Raw genomic sequence first — 20,260 nt, forward strand, 5'->3', positions numbered from 1 at the left:
ATTACAAAACAAACAGCTTCCAATAAATGTTGACATAACAGGTATAAAAGTAATACAATTGTTATTTGAGGAATCCTCACATCATACACATACGTCCTGTCTATTCAACTGTGAGAATAAAAACCATCAAGACTTTATTTGTCTTACTAATCGACTTACTAGAATTCACATCTGTGCAGTACCTTCGTTGCATTGATTTACGTCACAAACTTACAGAGTATGATAACCAGCAGATGCACAAGCCACTTTTCCATCGTTCTGTTCGAAATGGTCATCGCATATAGATCCCCACTCCCCGTTATGTTTTACTTTGATGGATCCATAATACCCATGTGTAAGCTGAACAGTTTTATGTTCTGTGTCACCTGGTAAAACAAATGCAGTCAGAAAGATATAAATCAAGTAAATGCTATCACTTGTTTCTATAATCAGATTCTGGGCTTTTGGGAATATAACTTAGCTGTCTGTCGATTTCCTGTATTAATTTACGAATACGGTAACAAGGACATGCATGGTTTTATCTATTGATTGTTTTCAATGTAATTCAAATAATAATATAGATAATAGGAAATCAAGGAGATAAGGACTTAATCGAGACATCACACAGCCACACAGAACAACCAAACATAGATAGGCTAATATGCAGTCTTTGCCAATAAATGTGTCTATCCAGAATGAAAAGCTCGTGTTTTAAAGTTAGTAACAATTATTTATCCGTTAAATATTAAAAAATTATTGTGTTTAACCACTCCTATATTCAATTGACAGATTATAAATGTTCATGATTTGTAATCTAACTTTGCGATAGTATTTAAAATTATTTGCATTTACATTTTAAGTAATCTAATCATAGCTTTTAAGATAAAATGGAAAGCATTTGAGAGTGTCAATAAATAAATGCAGCAATAGTATATTTCTACTCAATGGTAGAATGAGAGAAAAAAAATCCTGGTAACAAACTGAAACCGAGGGAAACACATCAACCATAAGAGGAAATCATACAGTGCAACATACATAGACACGAATATTAGATAACAACTGCTATATTCCTGACGTGGTACATGACATTTTCAGAAAACATGGTGAACCCATGAACCTGTTTTTTTTGCTAGCCAAACTTCTGCGCTTTATAGCAATGTTAAATATATTCGCTAAAATGACAACATTACATAAAGGGAATGCAATACAAATAAATGTAAGCATATCCAAAACAAAAATACATAAATGATAAAATAATAGTACCTTTCGACATGTTACCCACAAAATAACAACGAATATCTAAATTTGATTTAGGAGAGTACTCAAAAACAGCTTAATGTAATAATGAATTGGGTGGCTGTCACACGAATGCATTAACGCCACAAAAGTAACATCACAGGAATTTTTAATAAATGGATATAAATCAAGATTTGGTTTCTTATTATGTTATTTGATGTATTTTATAACAATTACTAGACTATTTATATAAACTAGTGTTTGTAATAGTGCAACTAACTGTGTCGGCCTTTCTTCCAAACTCAAACTCTGTAAAACAAATAAATCCTGTGCACATTGTTGCTATAAACTAAGATCAAACAAGTGAACGGGGTGATTCATTATGTTCACTGTCATATACGAATAGAAAATAAAACTAGAATCACAAATACAAACGGCATGACTCAAAACAATAGCCGATCATAATTACAAATAAAACTTCGTAACTAAACGCATGAACGGTGGATAAACAAATACCGAGACACGTTCTACAGCAATGCGAATCCAAGGGTCATTTCTCATTCGTTTAATGACTTTGAGCTTTTGTCTTTTGCCATTTGATTAGTGACTTCCCTTTTGGTTAGAATTTTTGTGATTTTGCTTTTTAAAGCATAATGATTCATGTTTTAACTGATTTAATTCAATAACATAAATTTAGGATTTTAAAATGGGTTATAGACGGAAGTATAGTTAGTCTTTGGAATAGAATTACTTCAGAAATGGGGTCTTAAAATCTAACCAAAGATACCAAGCTTAATATTTGTTTTACCAGACACGTCTTACGGCTACGAAAGAATCCATAAGGGACGCTCGGAACAAAATTGTTGGAAACCAAAAGTAAAGTTACGATTGATAAAAACGTAATCACCATAAACTGATATATTCAATGACCCTTTTTTCGTTTTGACCGATGTATGAAAAATTTATATATTCGATCTATTTATCATGGTCCGTCTGCCTGATCGTCTTTGAGTCCGTTCAGTTTCGTGTGAACGTTATACGCTTAAGTAGTTTACACATAAACCAGGGTTTGGTTACAATAATTTGAAATATAGAAAACGGATCCATTATAATGCGCATTTTTACATTCTATATCAATTTACGATGTTGATATTAATGTATAAAAGAGTTCATTATCCGAGTTTAAAGATTTTTAGTAACATTTATTCTAATTGGGGTAACATCAACTGCAGCCTCTGAATACATGTGTATCATCAGGTTACTTTTTTAAGAATCTACCAAATAAAGATTTTGTTCCGATTTCTCCGTTCCCAATCACATCTGGTAGTGTGAGTAGTGCAGGTTCTCCTAAATGTAACTTGTTCTTCTTTTTTTTTAGGGGGGGGGGTCTTTAAAACAAAACTGCTACGACTATATCAATATGTTCTTTAAAAGGTCTAACAGCTGTGTTCATAACTGCAAAAAGTATTATTTCTATTTATTATTATTATTATTATTTTTTTATTATTATTATTTTTAAAAAATATCATTATTATACTTGGAGATATGAAAATAATTGTGCAAATCTTGATACAAGCATGAAATTTGGTATCAAGGTTGACTAAATGATAGTTAAAAAAAATCAGCTGCTGGCCGTAAAAAAAATTTCAAGATGGCCACCGCTGATTTTGCAAATGGCTTCATATCCAATTGGCTACATTTCGAAAATCCTTGAAAGCTGTGCTATAGGTATAATACAATGTAAGTTTTGATAAAACATATTCCTTAACAGTTCCTTAAGTAAGACAAAACAACACATAAATGAAGAAAAAGAGTTACTTCCGGTTTCAAAATGGCGGCAAAGACGTTGAAATGTATTTTCTTTTTGATAATTTCCATCAACTTTACAAGTCATATCATTTTCTTTGTTAAGTTTAAATGTCTACTTTGATTAGAGAGACAGGTTGCTTATTTTATAATTTTCTGACATTTGCTAATACAAAAACCCGTACAAAGAAATGCCAGAACGGTAGCATTTACAGTTACCAACACAGCTCGACTTTTTGCCTCCGCAGTTCAAAAGTTTCTGACACGAGTATGCAACGGCAGCCAAAGAAGTCCATTTTGGTTTCCAACTGTCATTGATGTTTTCATTCATCCAACCCCAGTATCTATGACTTGGTATCTGTACCTGTCGAATACCTGAACCAAACATGTCCTCCTTGATATGCTTCTCTTTTGATGTGCTCCGGAAAAGAACCTCGTGTAGTCGGAATTAAATCACAATGCCGCTGCTTCCTGTCAAATCATTCACATCGTGCCTCAATAAAAGCAATAGTAGTATACCGCTATTCAAAACTCGTAAATCGGAACAAAGAAACACATCGGGATAACAAACTAAAACTGAGAGAAACGCATTAAATATAAGAGGAGAACACCGACACAACATTAAAATGTAACACACAGAGAAACGGACTAATCATTAGACAAAATCCGGTGAGAATAACAAATATAACTTCAAAACCAAATACATGAATTTGGGATAGAAAAGACAACGACACAACATTAAAAAAAAAGTTACACACAGAAAAACGGACTAAGTATTAGACAAAATCCGATGAGAATAACAAATATAACTTCAAAACCAAATACATTAATTTGGGATAGAAAAGTACCGTGACATGTCTTATAGTAATGTGAATTCACACTCAAATATAAGAGAAAATAAACGACACAACGGAAACACAACGTTAAAATGTAACACACGCAGAAACGAACTATAATATAACAATGGCCATATTCCTGACTCGGTACAGGACATTTCTAAAGAAAAATAACAGAAAATATTGATGTTGTTCTGTCATACATGATGCAAACAAATGTTTCTATGATGTCCGTGTCTGTGTCTTCATACTTAAGTGAATAAAATGTCCGTTACATCTGGAAATACTTCCCATGTCAGCCAAGCTGGCCTCTTCCCTTTCCTACGAAAATCCCACAAAGTGTCACATCCACTGAATGTATGGACTAAATTGCAAAGAATATTTTCACCATGAGTAACATACATATTTTTATTAGTCCATATAGAAGCAACTCCTGTCGGCAAGAAACACCTTTGGTGTTCTACCAGAACCAACACTTTTCAGTCCAGCACAAGAACCTTGTCTTTGTCTTGTCACAGTTTTTAAATGATTAATGTAGTAAACATCAAATGCAATGTCTACTCTTGAATACTTATCGATGCAAGACTTTATATAAGGCAGTATGACATCATTTGCATAATCATCAAACATGTTTGCCCAACTTAGTGGCTGCAATTAACCATTGCTGCCCCACCAACGATAAATGTGACAGAGGTTGGATCAGCAAATTGCAGAATGTTTTCAGTATACCCATTTGCAGCTATTTAATACCATTTTTAAAGTGACATCCTGAGAAAAAGACGGAGTAACAGTTTGGTTTTTATGGATAAAGAAATATTCCAAGTGAAACTGTCTACTGTGAAAAGAAAAGAAAAGCCTAGAAAAGATATCTCAATAGCTTTTAAGGTTCTTTAACTTTGTTTTTGACAAAGATATTTCCAGTTTAATTTACGGCCATTATAGGAAGTTGGTTTATTTTTATCTGGTTATACAAAGCAGGTTCTCCTTCGTTTTGCATTTGCTTCAAACGATCTTCGTATTGTTTGAACCAATATCTTGGAGTTCAAATACATATCTTACCTGCTTTCGAATCAACAATTTCCTAAATAGAGTAATCTTTTTACAAATCTGATGACTCTTCTAGACATGGATTTCCAAACTAGTTCATTACTTTACAAAAGCCTTTGAAGCTTTTTAAAGCAATCCTTTCGTGTTTTCGTAGAGTCTTCATTGTGTCGTTCATCTGTTGTATAATGACTTAAATCATTAGATTTTCCAATTCATCTTTAGCCTACTGACTTCTGGTCCCGATACCACCCATTTGTTTAAAAGGGATCTTCGGTTGAACCTTTGGCACAAACATCGACCTTCACAATTGCATTATTCTGTTTTTGTGCCTGATCAATTGTGATATAAGAACAAAATTGCTAGTCTTACGTACAGTGAAATTATCATTTTCAAATTCCATTGCCACTTGTGGTTGATGTTCGGTGAAGCTGGGTTCACACTGCCGATCAGATCAACTCGATCAAGCCCGATACGTGATCGGGAGACTGGTCTGACTCAATCGACAAGAATGTTCGGGATAGTCTACCTTGCTCGTCATCGATCTGACTTTCTACCCGAGAGTTTTGACATGTCAAAAACATTCGAGTAAGGATCGAGAAGCAAGTCACTCGAGAAGAGATCGAGAATTCGTCGAGTAGCGGTCGAATTGATTCGAAAAGAATCGTGTAGAGATCGAGTTTGGTCGGAATACAAATATTTTACAGATCAGGACTCGATCATTTCGACATTTGCTCGACTAATTTCCGATCATTTCCAGATTAACTCGGCCAATTCCAAATCACTTCCAGACCACTGCGACTTATATATTTATTTTATCCCAGACAAACTCGACCTATACCCGATCCCTTCGCGGCCATATTCGACCACTCTTCGATCTCTACTCGGCCATACACGAGAACACATGACTGCTATACGGTTCTCTAAAAGTTTGTGCAGATCTGATTAACTCTCACAACTCTGCTTCTGTAAAAATAAATTGGCAACATTATTTTTAACTGTACAAAATTCCTCCATGTACAGTACGTGTCTTTACTTTTGCAAGGAGAGGTGATATTTTAAAAGAGATGCAAAAGACATCATAGGAACAATCAAACTCAAATGTCGAAACAACCCGTCATAGCCATAGCGAAAGACAAAAACCGACGAGAAGACAAACAGCAGTCCACATACAATGTAACATTAAAAAACCAAAAACTTATCAACACGTTACCCAACAAAACCTGGGATGATCTCAGATGTTCCGGAACAAGAAAATCTTGCAATTTTGGCACCGGCAGATTTTTAAGAAATTTTTAAGAAAGTAATTGTGCAATAACTCTCATTGTTAAACTGCTGATGACTAAGTTATTTTTCAAAGTTGGTTTATAAGAACACCAAGATTATATGTTACCTGTTTTATTGGCTATTTTCTGTTTTGTATGTATTCTGGACCATTCTTGTGGAATAATTTGCCAATACCGTTAAGAAATATTACAAATGTAAATTCTTTCAAATACAAAATAACAGATCATTTATTGAAATCAACCTAGCTATATCAATAATATTAAAAACTGATCATGTCATCATGTTTATTTTTTTCATCACATTTTATCAAGTTGTATTAAACATTATTATCATACTTGACTTTTTATACTAATGTATGCAATGTATATGTTTGCATTTTGTTTGATTTCTCATGATGAGGGCCTCAGGGAAGATTAGTTATATAGCTAACTGTGTAACCCTCTTAAAATAAAGTATTGTTGTTGTTGTTGTTGTTGTTTTGTCTGTCAATATTTTCAGTTTGTCCAGAAATGTTTGTGGTATAAAAAAAAAAGATGTGGTACATTTACCAATGAGACAGCTCTTCACAGAACACCACATGACACATACATTATCAATAACAACTATAGGTAAGCTTACAGTCAATTTTTCATTCGAACTTTTTGACGTAATTTACAAAACAATGAGACAAACTACAAATGTTTTTTTTTATTTGGAGCGAATTTCTATCTAACAGTAACGATACAAACTGTTCAGCGAGCACACGTTCTGATCATTTGTTTCTAACATACTTTTGCATACACTTTGACAAACGATACATAACGTTTACAAAACTTTGGTTAGAAAGATATGCACTCTTGATAGATATATGTAAAGTTAACATGTAAACAGTTTCAGAAAAGGTATCACTCCAGGGGATTTAAATTCTACTTTGGGTCAAATTATTGGGAAATATGCGACACCTTTGCCCTCTTTTTGCAATATTTTTTGGCAAATACATGCAGGTTGTTGCCATACAGCAAAAAGAAAATAAATATATTTAACCATTTAACTACTTGATATCAAATCTATGAAAAAAACTGATTACACACTCATGCACATATATGACAAACAGAACGCTGTATTTGTAAGAAAGCAAGAAAATTGGGATGATAAAGTGTATGTATATTACTATCTAACATAAGTACTAATCCAGTGAAACATCTCATTTTGTGGTGTCATTTCTAAAAAGGAGCAATAAAACTATCAATATCATTCAGTGTCCATTATGAGTAAATTTTTATAATTATTGGGTTCCTCTTTGTTGAGTTAGTGCAAGTCTCTCATACTGCCCACACAGTGGTCGTCGTGTCATCCACTTTCTCACCTTGATTTCTCTTCGTTGCTGTCTACACATCGTGTTTGTTTGTCTTATATGCACTCTTCAAACTCCGTCACAGCTATTAACCTGTCTCTCTGAGCTTTGTCACCTTGCCCGCAAATCCAATTGCTTTATTTTTATGTAGATATTTTAAATGTGTGATTTTATTCGGACCTTCTACTGAATATAACCAAATAAACGGAGAGTGTGTCCATTGGACAATGATAATGCCCCAGCTTGCATATATAACATTGTAAGGGGTCATGTTAGTACCTACGCACGGACGGACGGACAAGGGTAACACTTAATACCCACTCCGAAGCTGCAGGGAATAAAAATTTCGGAAGTTTTTATATGAAAATTGTGCATACACGACCTCTTTCCCTACGACCCATTTACGATCAGGTCGATCTGGATCAAGCTGAGATTGTGAATAGTTGATTTGGTCTAGATAGTAGAGTAAAGATCGTGTTAAGATCGTAAACTGATCGGAGTTATCGAATAAGTATTCCTTTTGTTGTCGGGATGGAGTCGTGAAGGTATCGTGAATGGTCGAGTTATGGTCGTGTGTAGATGGATAGCGGTCGGGTAGAAGTCGTAGACAAGCGCAATCAAGAATTTGGTTGAGCTTGGTCGTGGAAATTTGGACAATCGGGATCATCTTGTTGATCTGATCGGCATTGTGAACCTAGCTTAAGAGAAACCATATCTCGGATATAGATCGGTAACGATCGAGCATATTGTTCAAGATCAAGACCTAAACAAATACGGTATCATGTTTTATATGGACTGTTTGTAAAGTACGAAATCTTACTCATGAAATGAGCATACTACCAAAGGCACAAGAAGTTCTTAATCTTAATATTCAACGCCATGAATTAAGCTGTGGTCGAGATGACTGTATTTCCTTACATCAGCCTATCAAATCATTAAGTCATGAAATAAATATACTTTCTACGTTTAAATTAGATTTAGATAAGCTAACATTACCTACTCAGGCAAAACACATGCAGTTATCTGATGCGCGTGTCTAGTCCTCGGTACATTTTTTTTAAATGTATATTATAATGATACTTTATGCCAATTTTCATGCTTGTATCATTATTTGCACAATTCCCTCGATTGTGCTTGCTAATATCTTCCACTATCAACATCATCATCATCATCATCATCATCATCATCATCATCATCATCATCATCATCATCATCATCATCATCATCATCATCATCATCATCATCATCATCATCATCATCATCATCATCATCATCATCATCATCATCATCATCATCATCATCATCATCATCATCATCATCATCATCATCATCATCATCATCATCATCATCATCATCATCATCATCATCATCATCATCATCATCATCATCATCATCATCATCATCATCATCATCATCATCATCATCATCATCATCATCATCATCATCATCATCATCATCATCATCATCATCATCATCATCATCATCATCATCATCATCATCATCATCATCATCATCATCATCATCATCATCATCATCATCATCATCATCATCATCATCATCATCATCATCATCATCATCATCATCATCATCATCATCATCATCATCATCATCATCATCATCATCATCATCATCATCATCATCATCATCATCATCATCATCATCATCATCATCATCATCATCATCATCATCATCATCATCATCATCATCATCATCATCATCATCATCATCATCATCATCATCATCATCATCATCATCATCATCATCATCATCATCATCATCATCATCATCATCATCATCATCATCATCATCATCATCATCATCATCATCATCATCATCATCATCATCATCATCATCATCATCATCATCATCATCATCATCATCATCATCATCATCATCATCATCATCATCATCATCATCATCATCATCATCATCATCATCATCATCATCATCATCATCATCATCATCATCATCATCATCATCATAATTAGTATTATTATAATCATACATACCACATTCCAACACAACTGCATGTGAACAATTGCTTCCATATCCAGCATTAAAATGGCAATGTCGTAAATCATATTCTTTGCCGGTACATTTCACATTCCTCATTGACACATGTTCTAGTGACAATAACGTTTTGAAAGGTTGTCCATATCTGAAAGATAATTCAAAAACTGATGGTCATTGAAAGAACTAAGTTTAAAATAATGTGAAAGCAGAAACAAATGTACATTATTAGATTATTCGCAAGTTTCTCATTGTTGAAGGCCGTACGGTGACATATAGGTTTTAATTTCTGTGTTGTAAGGTTGTGGAGAGTTGTGTCATTTTGTAATCATACCACATCTTTTTTTAAATATATAGAGCTACCGCAATTAATTATTGGTAATTGTTATTTATGTATGGCAATACAGGCGCCTGTGTAGAACACTTTAAATCTGATCATTTTAATATGTTTAACATTCAAAGATAAACAGTTAACGGATGTGAATAAAAACGTAACTTTCCTGAGGAATGTAGGTGCTACTGAAGTACGATGAAAAATCGTGATGAAAGAATGTAAACCAATGTGCACTGGAAGGTAAATAATAATACAATATTGTAATTGATTCCAGATGAATAATACACCAACTCATTTTTATCAACTTTTATGGAAAACTTTTTTAATAAACGGGACTGCATGTTAAATATATAAAAAAAAATACATCCCTCCTTCAATTCCCTTATATTGCACGTGCTACAAGATTCTGGATTGTCAATGTCACAATTCTGTTAAAATTGGCAATCAAACTCGTAAGGTAATTATTAGTTGGAACTCCGTGAATGAAATAGCTGTTGTCGATGATGTGTTATATATTGAAAATAACAGATTTTAAAAATGTACAGGGAGGTCTTATTACCATAACATTATAATTAACCGTTTACTAGTTCTTTAACCTCCCTCTTAATGCAATACACTTGATGTGTGATTTTGATTGTTACATACGATTCTTTATATCCCATCATTCTACAAGCAACGTCAGCTTCTGTATAGCCGAAGTCGTCTGCACATACTGCTCCCCATTGTCCAAATAATTTTACTTCTAGTAATTCAACTAATTTACTAGCATTTACTCTTATTTCCAATCCTGTGAAATTAGTTGTATGAATTCTTTAGTTTCTGAACTATAAATTTAAACAACACATTGCATAATATGATAATAATAATAGCAATGTAACCAGGGTGCCTCAATTTATAACTCAAAACTTTATATTCAATGCAGATTGTGTTGCCACAAAAGAACATTCAAACTCATAATTCAAAACTAAACTGACTTCGGTTTTGAACTAGTGTCAGTACTCTCAGATTTGTAAAAATAAAAATGTCAAAGAGACAACAACCCGACCAAAAAGCAAAATAACAGCCAAAGGCCAACAATAGGTATTCAATGCAGCAAGAAAATTCCGCACCCGAAGATGGGTCTCAGCTGACCCCTTATTAAAAATGTGTACTAAGTCATTGAAAATGGACGGTATACTAAACTCCAAAACACATAACATAAACTAAAATTAAAAAGCATACAAGACGAACAAAGGCCAAAGGATCTTGGTTTGGGACAAGGGCAATAATACAGCGGGGTTAAACATGCTTTTAAGATCCGTATCCTCCCCCTATACCTCTAGTCAATGGAGAATGAAGAAACACACAGCAATGCGCGCAGTATAGCCCAGCTTTTTAAGAAAGTCCTACTCTGATGTCAGAATAGGTAACAAGAGAAAATAAACAAAATGACAATGAAAAGGATACATTAATTAACAAAGGACTACTTGCGGTTGCTGACATGCACGCTACAGACTTTAATTAAACTGATTGCAATATTATACATTCATCTTATTAAAATCAAGCATCTTTTTGTTAGTTAGATGTATTTCTATTTCTATTTGTATCCATCTGAAGAGTTAAGCGTTTCCAGCTGATTTCTATAGTGTGTTGTTACACCACTGGTCTATGATAGTAAGAGGATTGGGATCCCGTTGACATGGTTAACCCCTCCACATTGTGTATGTTTGTGCATGTCACTAGCCAGGAGCCTGTAATTTAGTGGCTGTTGTTTGTTGCTGTCATACAAATTTGTTTTTCGTTCATGTTTTGTACATTATATGATGAAGAAGGCCTTAGTTTTCTCGTTTGAATTGTTTTTTATTTATAATTTCGGGACCTTTTAAAGCTGACTTTACTTATGAACTATACTGATTGTTAAAGCATGACCTATAGTTGTTAATTTCTTTGTCATCTGGTCTATTGTGAAGAGTTGTCTCATTGTCAATCAAATCGCATCTTTTTTTATTGACAACACCATGGCATGAAAAAGCACAACAAGACAAACAACAGTATACTAGTCTGAGCAACGCAAACGCAAAAAAAAACAAAAACCGGTGGTGATTTAGTTTAGGGTACATCGAAAGAAATACAGAATACGGTCACAAGAGTGCGGGAAGGAATGATTTTATATCAGTTAAGTTTTGGTAACTTGATTTCAGTTGCTGAGAACATTGTCTGACCCGATATTGTTTATTTAAATTCGATCTTATACATGAAAAACCAATTTTAGTGGATTTCGTGAGTACAGGTGATCTACAACATTCATCGTTCAACGAAGTAAAAAATTGCTGTCAGCTTGCTTGCAGACTTTGGAAAAACACGTAACCAAATATCAAGGAAAATACTGGTGTTTCCTCAATCAACGGAAACTGTCAAACCTATACTTAGGGCTGCATAAACATTTGTCAATCGTTGAAAACTTTATATGCTGGCCTCCCTCTGAACATTTCTTTTGAATGTTTTGTATTTTGGTATTTTTCTCCTGTTCCACTTCTTTTTTAATTAGAAATAAAAACAGCAAATTTTCAAATCATCTATGCAAACGACGCATAAAAATATTTTCCTGGAAATCTATCTTTTGTCTTGTGGATAAAAGAAAAACAAATTGTGAATTGAATTCGGTTACATTTTGGAATATGAGTGCTCAAAAACTTTCATTATTCAAATCTGTTATATCTTGATCTTTTATAAATGAAATACTTGATATAACTTACCACATTTTATTGAGACAGATTCTTGATACGTACAGTCTGTATTTTCCCATCCACTAAAGTAACAAGTTGCAATGTCCGTTTCTGTTCCAAGACATTGCAAATCGTCCATTAAAATTGGCATGCTGCTCGAAAAACTACCAAACGGTGTATTCTTATAAAGTGTAGGATGTCTTAAAAAGATAAGTTTTCTCAATATTATACATTGATTAATAATAAAACAAGCGAATCTGATATATGAAAAATATCAATTATTATTAGATTAGATTACAAAGATTATCAAAACTAAGTATCTATTTTGTGAAGAGCAATAGCATAAACGACTTGTTTTGAACTTTTATACAGACTTAACAAATGCAAATGATTTAAACGATAATACTTTTATTGCCTTTTTGTTTTGCAGATGAAATTTACCTTTTTTCTGTTTTTTATTAGGTCTTCCCGTGGAAAAACATTTTGTTTTTTATCTGATTATTATTAGGTCTTTCAACTTTCAGTGGAGATACCTTTTACTTTTGTTCTGTTCAGTATCATGTCACTTACCGTGGAAAGACCTTTTGTTTTTTATATGATCATTAAGTCTTTCTACACAAATAGCGATAAGCCTTTTTCAACTGATTTTTATCATTTCGTTCTTATGTTGTACTGTTACACCACTGTCCCAGGTTAGGGGAGGGTTGGGATCCCGCTAACATGTTTAACCCCGTAACATTATTTATGTATGTGCCTGTCTAATGTCAGGATCCTGTAATTCAGTGGTTGTCGTTTGTTTCTGTGTTACATATTTGTTTTTTCGTTAAATAACTTTTACAATAATTAGGCCGTTCGCTAACGCTCGGTATAAAAATATTGACAAATATAATGCCAACCCATGTTAAAACGCGCATAGAGAAAGACATGATAAAATTAATTCTTAATTATTCTCCCTTCCATCAGCTTAATTTGTTCATTTTTCTGATGAAAATCATACGATTGCAAACTTCCAGAAATTAGCAGTATTTTATTTACTTAATTTAATGGCCTTTAAATATTATATTGTGAACAAGTATTAAGAATTCACCATATTCAGTTTTATGAACAATAATACTTGCGTTGAACTGAAACCCATCGTACGACACAACACTTTAGCATCGTTTACGTCAAATAAGTCGTCACATATCGTTCCCCATTTTCCCTTATGAAATACTTCCACTCTTCCTTCGGTTGGAACTGAACCACCAACTAATCTTATCTGCGTAGCTAAGAAAATATAAAAGCTGATTACATAGCTTATTTATATATTTGAAAGCTAAACAAATAATAATAAGGCAACGCCAAGAATGATTATAAAAAAAATATTTGTCGAACATCCAACCTCATTGATACATTTGAAAATAAGATGTGTTATGATTGCCAATGAGACAACTCTCCAACAACGACCAAATGAGGAAAAAGCCAATAACTACAGTTAACATATTATCATTTGGTCGTAAAACAGATATATTTCAAACAATAACTAGGTTATAATTGTAGATAACCAGAAACCGCGAGACATTAGCAGTTATTTTAAACAGTTTACTTTATCTTTTAAATTCTGAAATGGTTTCGGGTAAATACAGCTTATAATATGTTTTCTTTATTGAAATGTCTATATTTATATATATAGTTTTTATTGAAATCATTTATGGAGTCGCTCTGTATCATTTCAATAACATCTTTCAATATATTATGTTTTAAAGTATAAACATTTAGGATTCAGAAAGTGTATTGCTTATTTATTTTCATCTGTATTCAAAAAAATTCTGACTAACAAAATCATAGTACTTAGAGCATTCTCTGTCAATATTCTAAGAAAATAGGTAAAACAAATCGATAATATACTTACTGAGAAAGATAGTTATCAAAGGTACCAGGATTATAATTAAGTACGCCAGACGCGCGTTTCGTCTACATAAGACTCATCAGTGACGCTCATATAAAAATATTTATAAAGCCAAATAAGAACAAAGTTGAAGAGCATTAGGATCCAAAATTCAAAAAAGTTGTGCCAAATAATGCTAAGGTAATCTATGCCTGGGATAAGAAAATCTTTAGTTTTTCCAAAAAATCAAAGTTTTGTAAACAGGAAATTAAAAAAAAATGACAACATTATTGATATTCATGTCAACACCGAAGTGTTGACTACTGGACTGGTGATACCCTCGGGGACGAAACGTTCACCAGCAGTGGCATCGACCCAAAGAAACGGACAAAGAAAAGAAAAAACTGAATTAATATTATTTCTTAAGTGTTTTTATCACTTTTATATATATTATGTTTGAAATTTGGGCGCCAAATTCAAAATTGCCGTAAATACTGAAGTTGCTAAATCTAATGTAGTTCTTTATAGTTACAGCCTGATTTTGCACCGTGATAGTTATAAGGTTTTTATACACTTCTGAATATGGAGGTAAATAAACAAATTCCAATAGACAAGAGGCTAAGTTCAATATGTTTATATAATAGACCCTTTTATAGTAAAAACATGAAACAATTCATAGTGTTAGTTATAATGCTAATGCACTTTTCATGAAGCCTATATTTAAATTCCTAAGAAGGGTCTGCATCCCATTCAAGCTGTCTCTGGTCAGCACGATTCAGCCTGGAACTAACATTCGAGATAATTCATATGTTCAGTCGAAATTAACAAAACCGCAGCTGCTAGTGTATAGTTGTACAAAGAAACAATCAAACCGTCACACGGAAGACCATTAACCTCCTGTTTGTTCTTATCTGGGAATCGTTATCCACTGTAAGACTAGAAAACGTGATTTAGTATAATATTTCTGCAAACTTGGACTACTAGTAGTTGTTTCCTCCGACAGAATGTAAGAAATTTCTGATGATGCTTGCGGCGGTATATCCAGAAAGGTATTGTTTGCACTACCCATATACTGCAGAATGTTTCACACTGTCTGCTGTAGACAAATCCAAGTACAGTATCATCAAAAGATTCCTTTCATGTTACCTGTAAATCTTTATTCAAACTTATTTCAAAAGATGTTCAAGTAAATAGGATTATAATTTAGTACGCCAGACGCGCGTTTCGTCTACATAAGACTCATCAGTGACGCTCATATCAAAATATTTATAAAGCCAAACAAGTTCAAAGTTGAAGAGCATTAAGGATCCAAAATTCCATAAAGTTGCGCCAAATACGGCTATGGTAATCTATGCCTGGGATGAGTCTTATTTTACCAATCTGAAGATATTTTAAAATCTTTTTTTAACAGAGAGTTTAACCAATCTTCCATCAATTAAAATAAGATTCAGTGACCCAGATATCTCATTAGTGGAAGGAGAACTATCATTTTAATGCAATTAGTTTGTAACGATAATTTTCATTGGACGTTGACAAATATTTTGAGGGGTTAGATTTCGCGTTCTACCAGTTAAGAAAGGAACCATTTTGAGTGCTGAATTTTTTCGGGGTATGTAATTTCTCAAAAAATAAACAAGATAGTCACATTTTGAGTCTCAAATTCTTCTATTTGTCTATATTGAAACCATTCTGAAGCGCACGAAAAGTAAAGATATGTTTAGTATTCATGTTTGACATCCAGAGTATACATATGACGTCACATTGTTTAGATGCTAAAGACGATGCAACAATTTCGAGGACTTTTTCATTTATGTCATTTTTAAGCCAAAACATTTATTAAACGACATTTATTTTAATATGTTGCATTAGAAAGGATATAACTGTATTGTATTTTAAGCTTGGCCTTCGTCAAACTTAATTTTTAAACTTTCGCTAGGTAAACTCAATTTCTCCTGATCCGCTTATCATGCTTCGTCGTTGCCAGATGGGATAAACTACCAGCTTTCCTTCTTCTATTTCATGAGCTTAATTTGCTACGACATTTATTAAACCATTATATTCGAAGGAACCAAAAACTTATTAAACACAAACGTCACTGTACAGAATGTATTAATTGTAACGGTAGAATACCGTATGGTAAGGATTGATCATATTGACATTGATTAAATAGCATTTAAGTTTAACTCAGCAAATTCGAACAATAAAACGTTACAAAGGGTCAAACGAATGTAACGAACGATTAAATACGATCGATACGTTCATTTTCCATGAAACAACATCCAACTGTAGATTGAATTGATTAACGCCTACACTATTAATGATTGAATACGATTAATAAGATCCAGACCCTTGTTAATCATTTATTCAACTGACTGAACTGAGCAACCCCTTACGTTGGTAACGATTGAATACGATCCAAACAATCGAAAAATCGTGTAAACGATAAGAGACAGCTAATCGATTTGATCATCTATAAAATGATAGTAACATTTAAATATGATTGATATGTTCCTGACACTTAAAAACAATACGTTTAGTATCTGTTGGACAAATTGTACCGATCGATAATAGATATAAGAAGATAAAGAATGATCAAGAATTATCTATCCCCCTCTCTGTCGTTGAATGTATGAATATCATTACAATGAGGATCAAAAGTAGCTCACCACAAGAAACTCCAACATCCATTGAGTGTGTACAGCTAGAGTTTCCCCATCCGTTAAAGGTACAGTTGCTAATATCTAGTTCATCACCATTGCATGAAAGATTGTCCATCCATATATCACTGCTACCTACACCAAATTTCGAAGCTTGAAAAACCTCTGGTTGGCTAAAATCAATGAAATACAATTGATCTACTTTTTATTTACATATTTAACTAACCTTTGTGTATTTTTAGTTGCAACAGAGCTCTTTAGTATATTTCAATAGCTGTGAGTATTTTTGTCGTTTGTCTGTTTTGTCTTCTTTTTTTTTCATAATTCATGCCTGACTGGTGAGTCAAGCCCTTACCATTTATCTTTTACAGTGAAATTGTATATGTGCTGTAAAACCTTTGTCTTGGTTAAATGAAGTAGTTGAACGCTCTCACATAAGTAATCCTGCAACATTAGTTAAATCTAGAGCATGGTGTTCAGTGGTTGTCGTTTATTAATATATGCCTATTTTTTTGTAGAATTGACGTTCACCAGAGCCTCTATTGCTTACTATACGGCATGTGGTTGACTAATTGTTGAAAGCAATATGGTGACCCGTGAATATTCAAATGTTGGTCCTTTAACTTTTTTTGAATATGTGTCTCCTTTGTGATAACTTGTTTTTATACGTGAGGATTAGTTTGTATCTGAGAATTTGTGGTATCGTAAATGAACTGAGTTATTCTACGTATATGCCTGTACCAAGTCATGAATACGACAGTTGTTTTCTATGCGTTTGATGCATTTTGGGCTTTTGATTTTGCAATTTGACTACGAATTTTCCTCGAATTCGGTATTTTTGTTATTTCACTTTCTTCACTATTGCACAATTTTCACAATGCGGATTTTATATAATGGAACAAGTGCACATGTGGAGAAGGATTTCCTTGTCCTTTCTAGGCACACGAGATCAACTGCAGTTTTTGTCGGGTTTAAGTTGCTAAGTCTTTTAAGTCTCTATGATATGTGTTGTGGACTACATTGTTTTCCGTCGTTTTTCGTTTTCGCTATTGCGTTGTCAATTTCGTTTCGATATATGAGTGTTGAATGTCTCCAAGGTATGTTCAGCCTCTTTTCATTACCTTAAAAGATCTAGGCAATAATAATTACGGTACCAATTGTTTTTCTCTACTAACAATACATTTCTCTTCAGTGAAGTTCGAAGTTGAAATATTTACGCAACAGTAGTGTACTGATGTTTAAATTTCACTGATGAGTTAAAACTAATAAATCAAGGTATCAGAAGCAAATGAGGGAATTGTCTGTACTCTAAATGAGAGGCGAAAGAAACCATAAGGCAACTCTAACCTTTAAATCGAAAATAACCTGACAACACCGCAGTAGAAAAAAAAGACAAAAAGACAAAGAAGTACAACTTTACGAAGTTCGTAAAGTGCGAACATGAATGAGCGTTGCATGTGTATAGAGATATGTTTCACATGGTAAATGGCTATTTGGTTTGTAATAGATAAACTCTTCATAAATACCAGCATTGAAATTTTGTATTTCAGCCAGACGCAAGTGTTGTCTACAAAGGACTCATCAGTGACGCCCGAATAAAAAAAATGTTAGAAAGGCCATATAAAGTACGAAGTTGAAGAGCATTGAGGACCAAAAATTCCTAAACATTTTGCCAAATACAGCTAAGGTGTAATAAAAAGGGTGTCAAAATTGTTCTGATAATATTAAACAAACCAACTTTTTATCACACTAAGATAATAGTAATTTAAGAAATATATATTACAAAGGTTATCTGGGAGTTTCTTTGGAAATGTGCTAATCTAAAAATAGGGAAAAGCTATATATGTTAAAGTGTTAAAACTCGCATAAGTACGAGAACATAGGGTATATGGTACCAGAAAATGTGTGTAAAAGGGGGTGCTTGCATTATTAATTCGTGCATAATGATACAGAACTAAGTAACTAACCGTCAATGCATGAATAAATGTACAAATAATAGCAAAAATTATAAAAATAAGATATTTGAATTGTACAAGTGTAATAGCTGCACTCTACTTAGAAAGTACTAATAAATTGCGCTACGATTACAATAAAAGCGACAAACGATGTTGCAGATGCTATTTTTCAGCTATAAATTTAGAGTGTTGTCAAGTGTTATAAATTCTAATTTCACTGGCAAATAAAGGCAACAGTAGTATACCGCTGTTCAAAACTCGTAAATCTATTGACAAAATACAAAATTGGGGTAACAAACTAAAACTGACGGAAACGCATTAAATATAAGAGGAGAACAACGATACAACATTAAAATGTAACATACACAGAAACGGACTAAGCATTAGACAAAAATCCGATGACAATAACAAATATAACATCAAAACCAAATACATGAATTTGGGATAGAAAAGTACCTTGACACGTCTTATAGTAATGTGAATTCACACTCAAATATAAGAGAAATTCTAATATGATGTGCTTCTTTAGCTTTGTAAACACCACTGTGATAAAATTCTCGATAAAATATACTTAGCGCAGACTCAGAGATATACATAATAATGGCTGTTACAATATACTTCCCACGTAAATCTTCATGTATTGGAACCTATATGCAGACCCTTTGCCGATTTTATTGTTTTAAAAAGGGCAATTAAAAAAAGACGTTACGTGAACCATCGGAATTCGTATGATATTGTATTAAAACTGATTTTTGAGGTAGGTTTTGTTTTATTTTCTATTCTATTCTATTGCATTATTCGCATATTTACTCATTTCAGCAAGTCAACATGGCGGCTCCTTAGTTACAAAATGTCAACTTTGGATTTGACGGAAGCTTACGAGAAAAACATGTAAATTAAAAATGGCAAATGTTGGGTTTGAGAATTTAAAGATTAAAAAGTTTTTTTTCTAGCAATTATTCACGAAATAACATACACAAGCTACATATTTATAAAGATATTTGAGCTTTATCTAACAGGGAGTAAAAAGTAACAGCCACCCACACAGCATACATATGTGACGGGATTGCTTCCCTTAGAAAAACGTAGTAGATACTTAGTCAGCCGTAAGCGGTTGAGCTAGGGAAGTACTTCTTTAGCTCAGTCGGTATACGCGCTGCCTTGTAACACAGAGGTACCGGGTTCGAGTCCCGGTGGAGACAAGCAATTTT

At 33.4% G+C, this 20,260-nt stretch overlaps 1 protein-coding gene across 1 annotated transcript in view; it reads right to left on the reverse strand.

Moving 5' to 3' along the window:
• Positions 1-210: 210 nt before the first annotated feature.
• Positions 211-20,260, reverse strand: part of LOC143049608 (scavenger receptor cysteine-rich domain superfamily protein-like) — a 30,947-nt gene continuing 10,897 nt past the window's right edge. Inside the window, exons 4-7 of the mRNA XM_076223208.1 lie at positions 13,696-13,865; positions 10,511-10,652; positions 9,531-9,679; positions 211-365 (exon numbers count right to left, since the gene is read on the reverse strand). Of these exons, the coding sequence (XP_076079323.1) occupies positions 211-365; positions 9,531-9,679; positions 10,511-10,652; positions 13,696-13,865 (616 nt within the window). The remainder of the gene's footprint in view (positions 366-9,530; positions 9,680-10,510; positions 10,653-13,695; positions 13,866-20,260) is intronic.

This window comes from Mytilus galloprovincialis, chromosome 10 (genome assembly GCF_965363235.1).
Source record: "Mytilus galloprovincialis chromosome 10, xbMytGall1.hap1.1, whole genome shotgun sequence".
Lineage (NCBI taxonomy): Eukaryota > Metazoa > Mollusca > Bivalvia > Mytilida > Mytilidae > Mytilus > Mytilus galloprovincialis.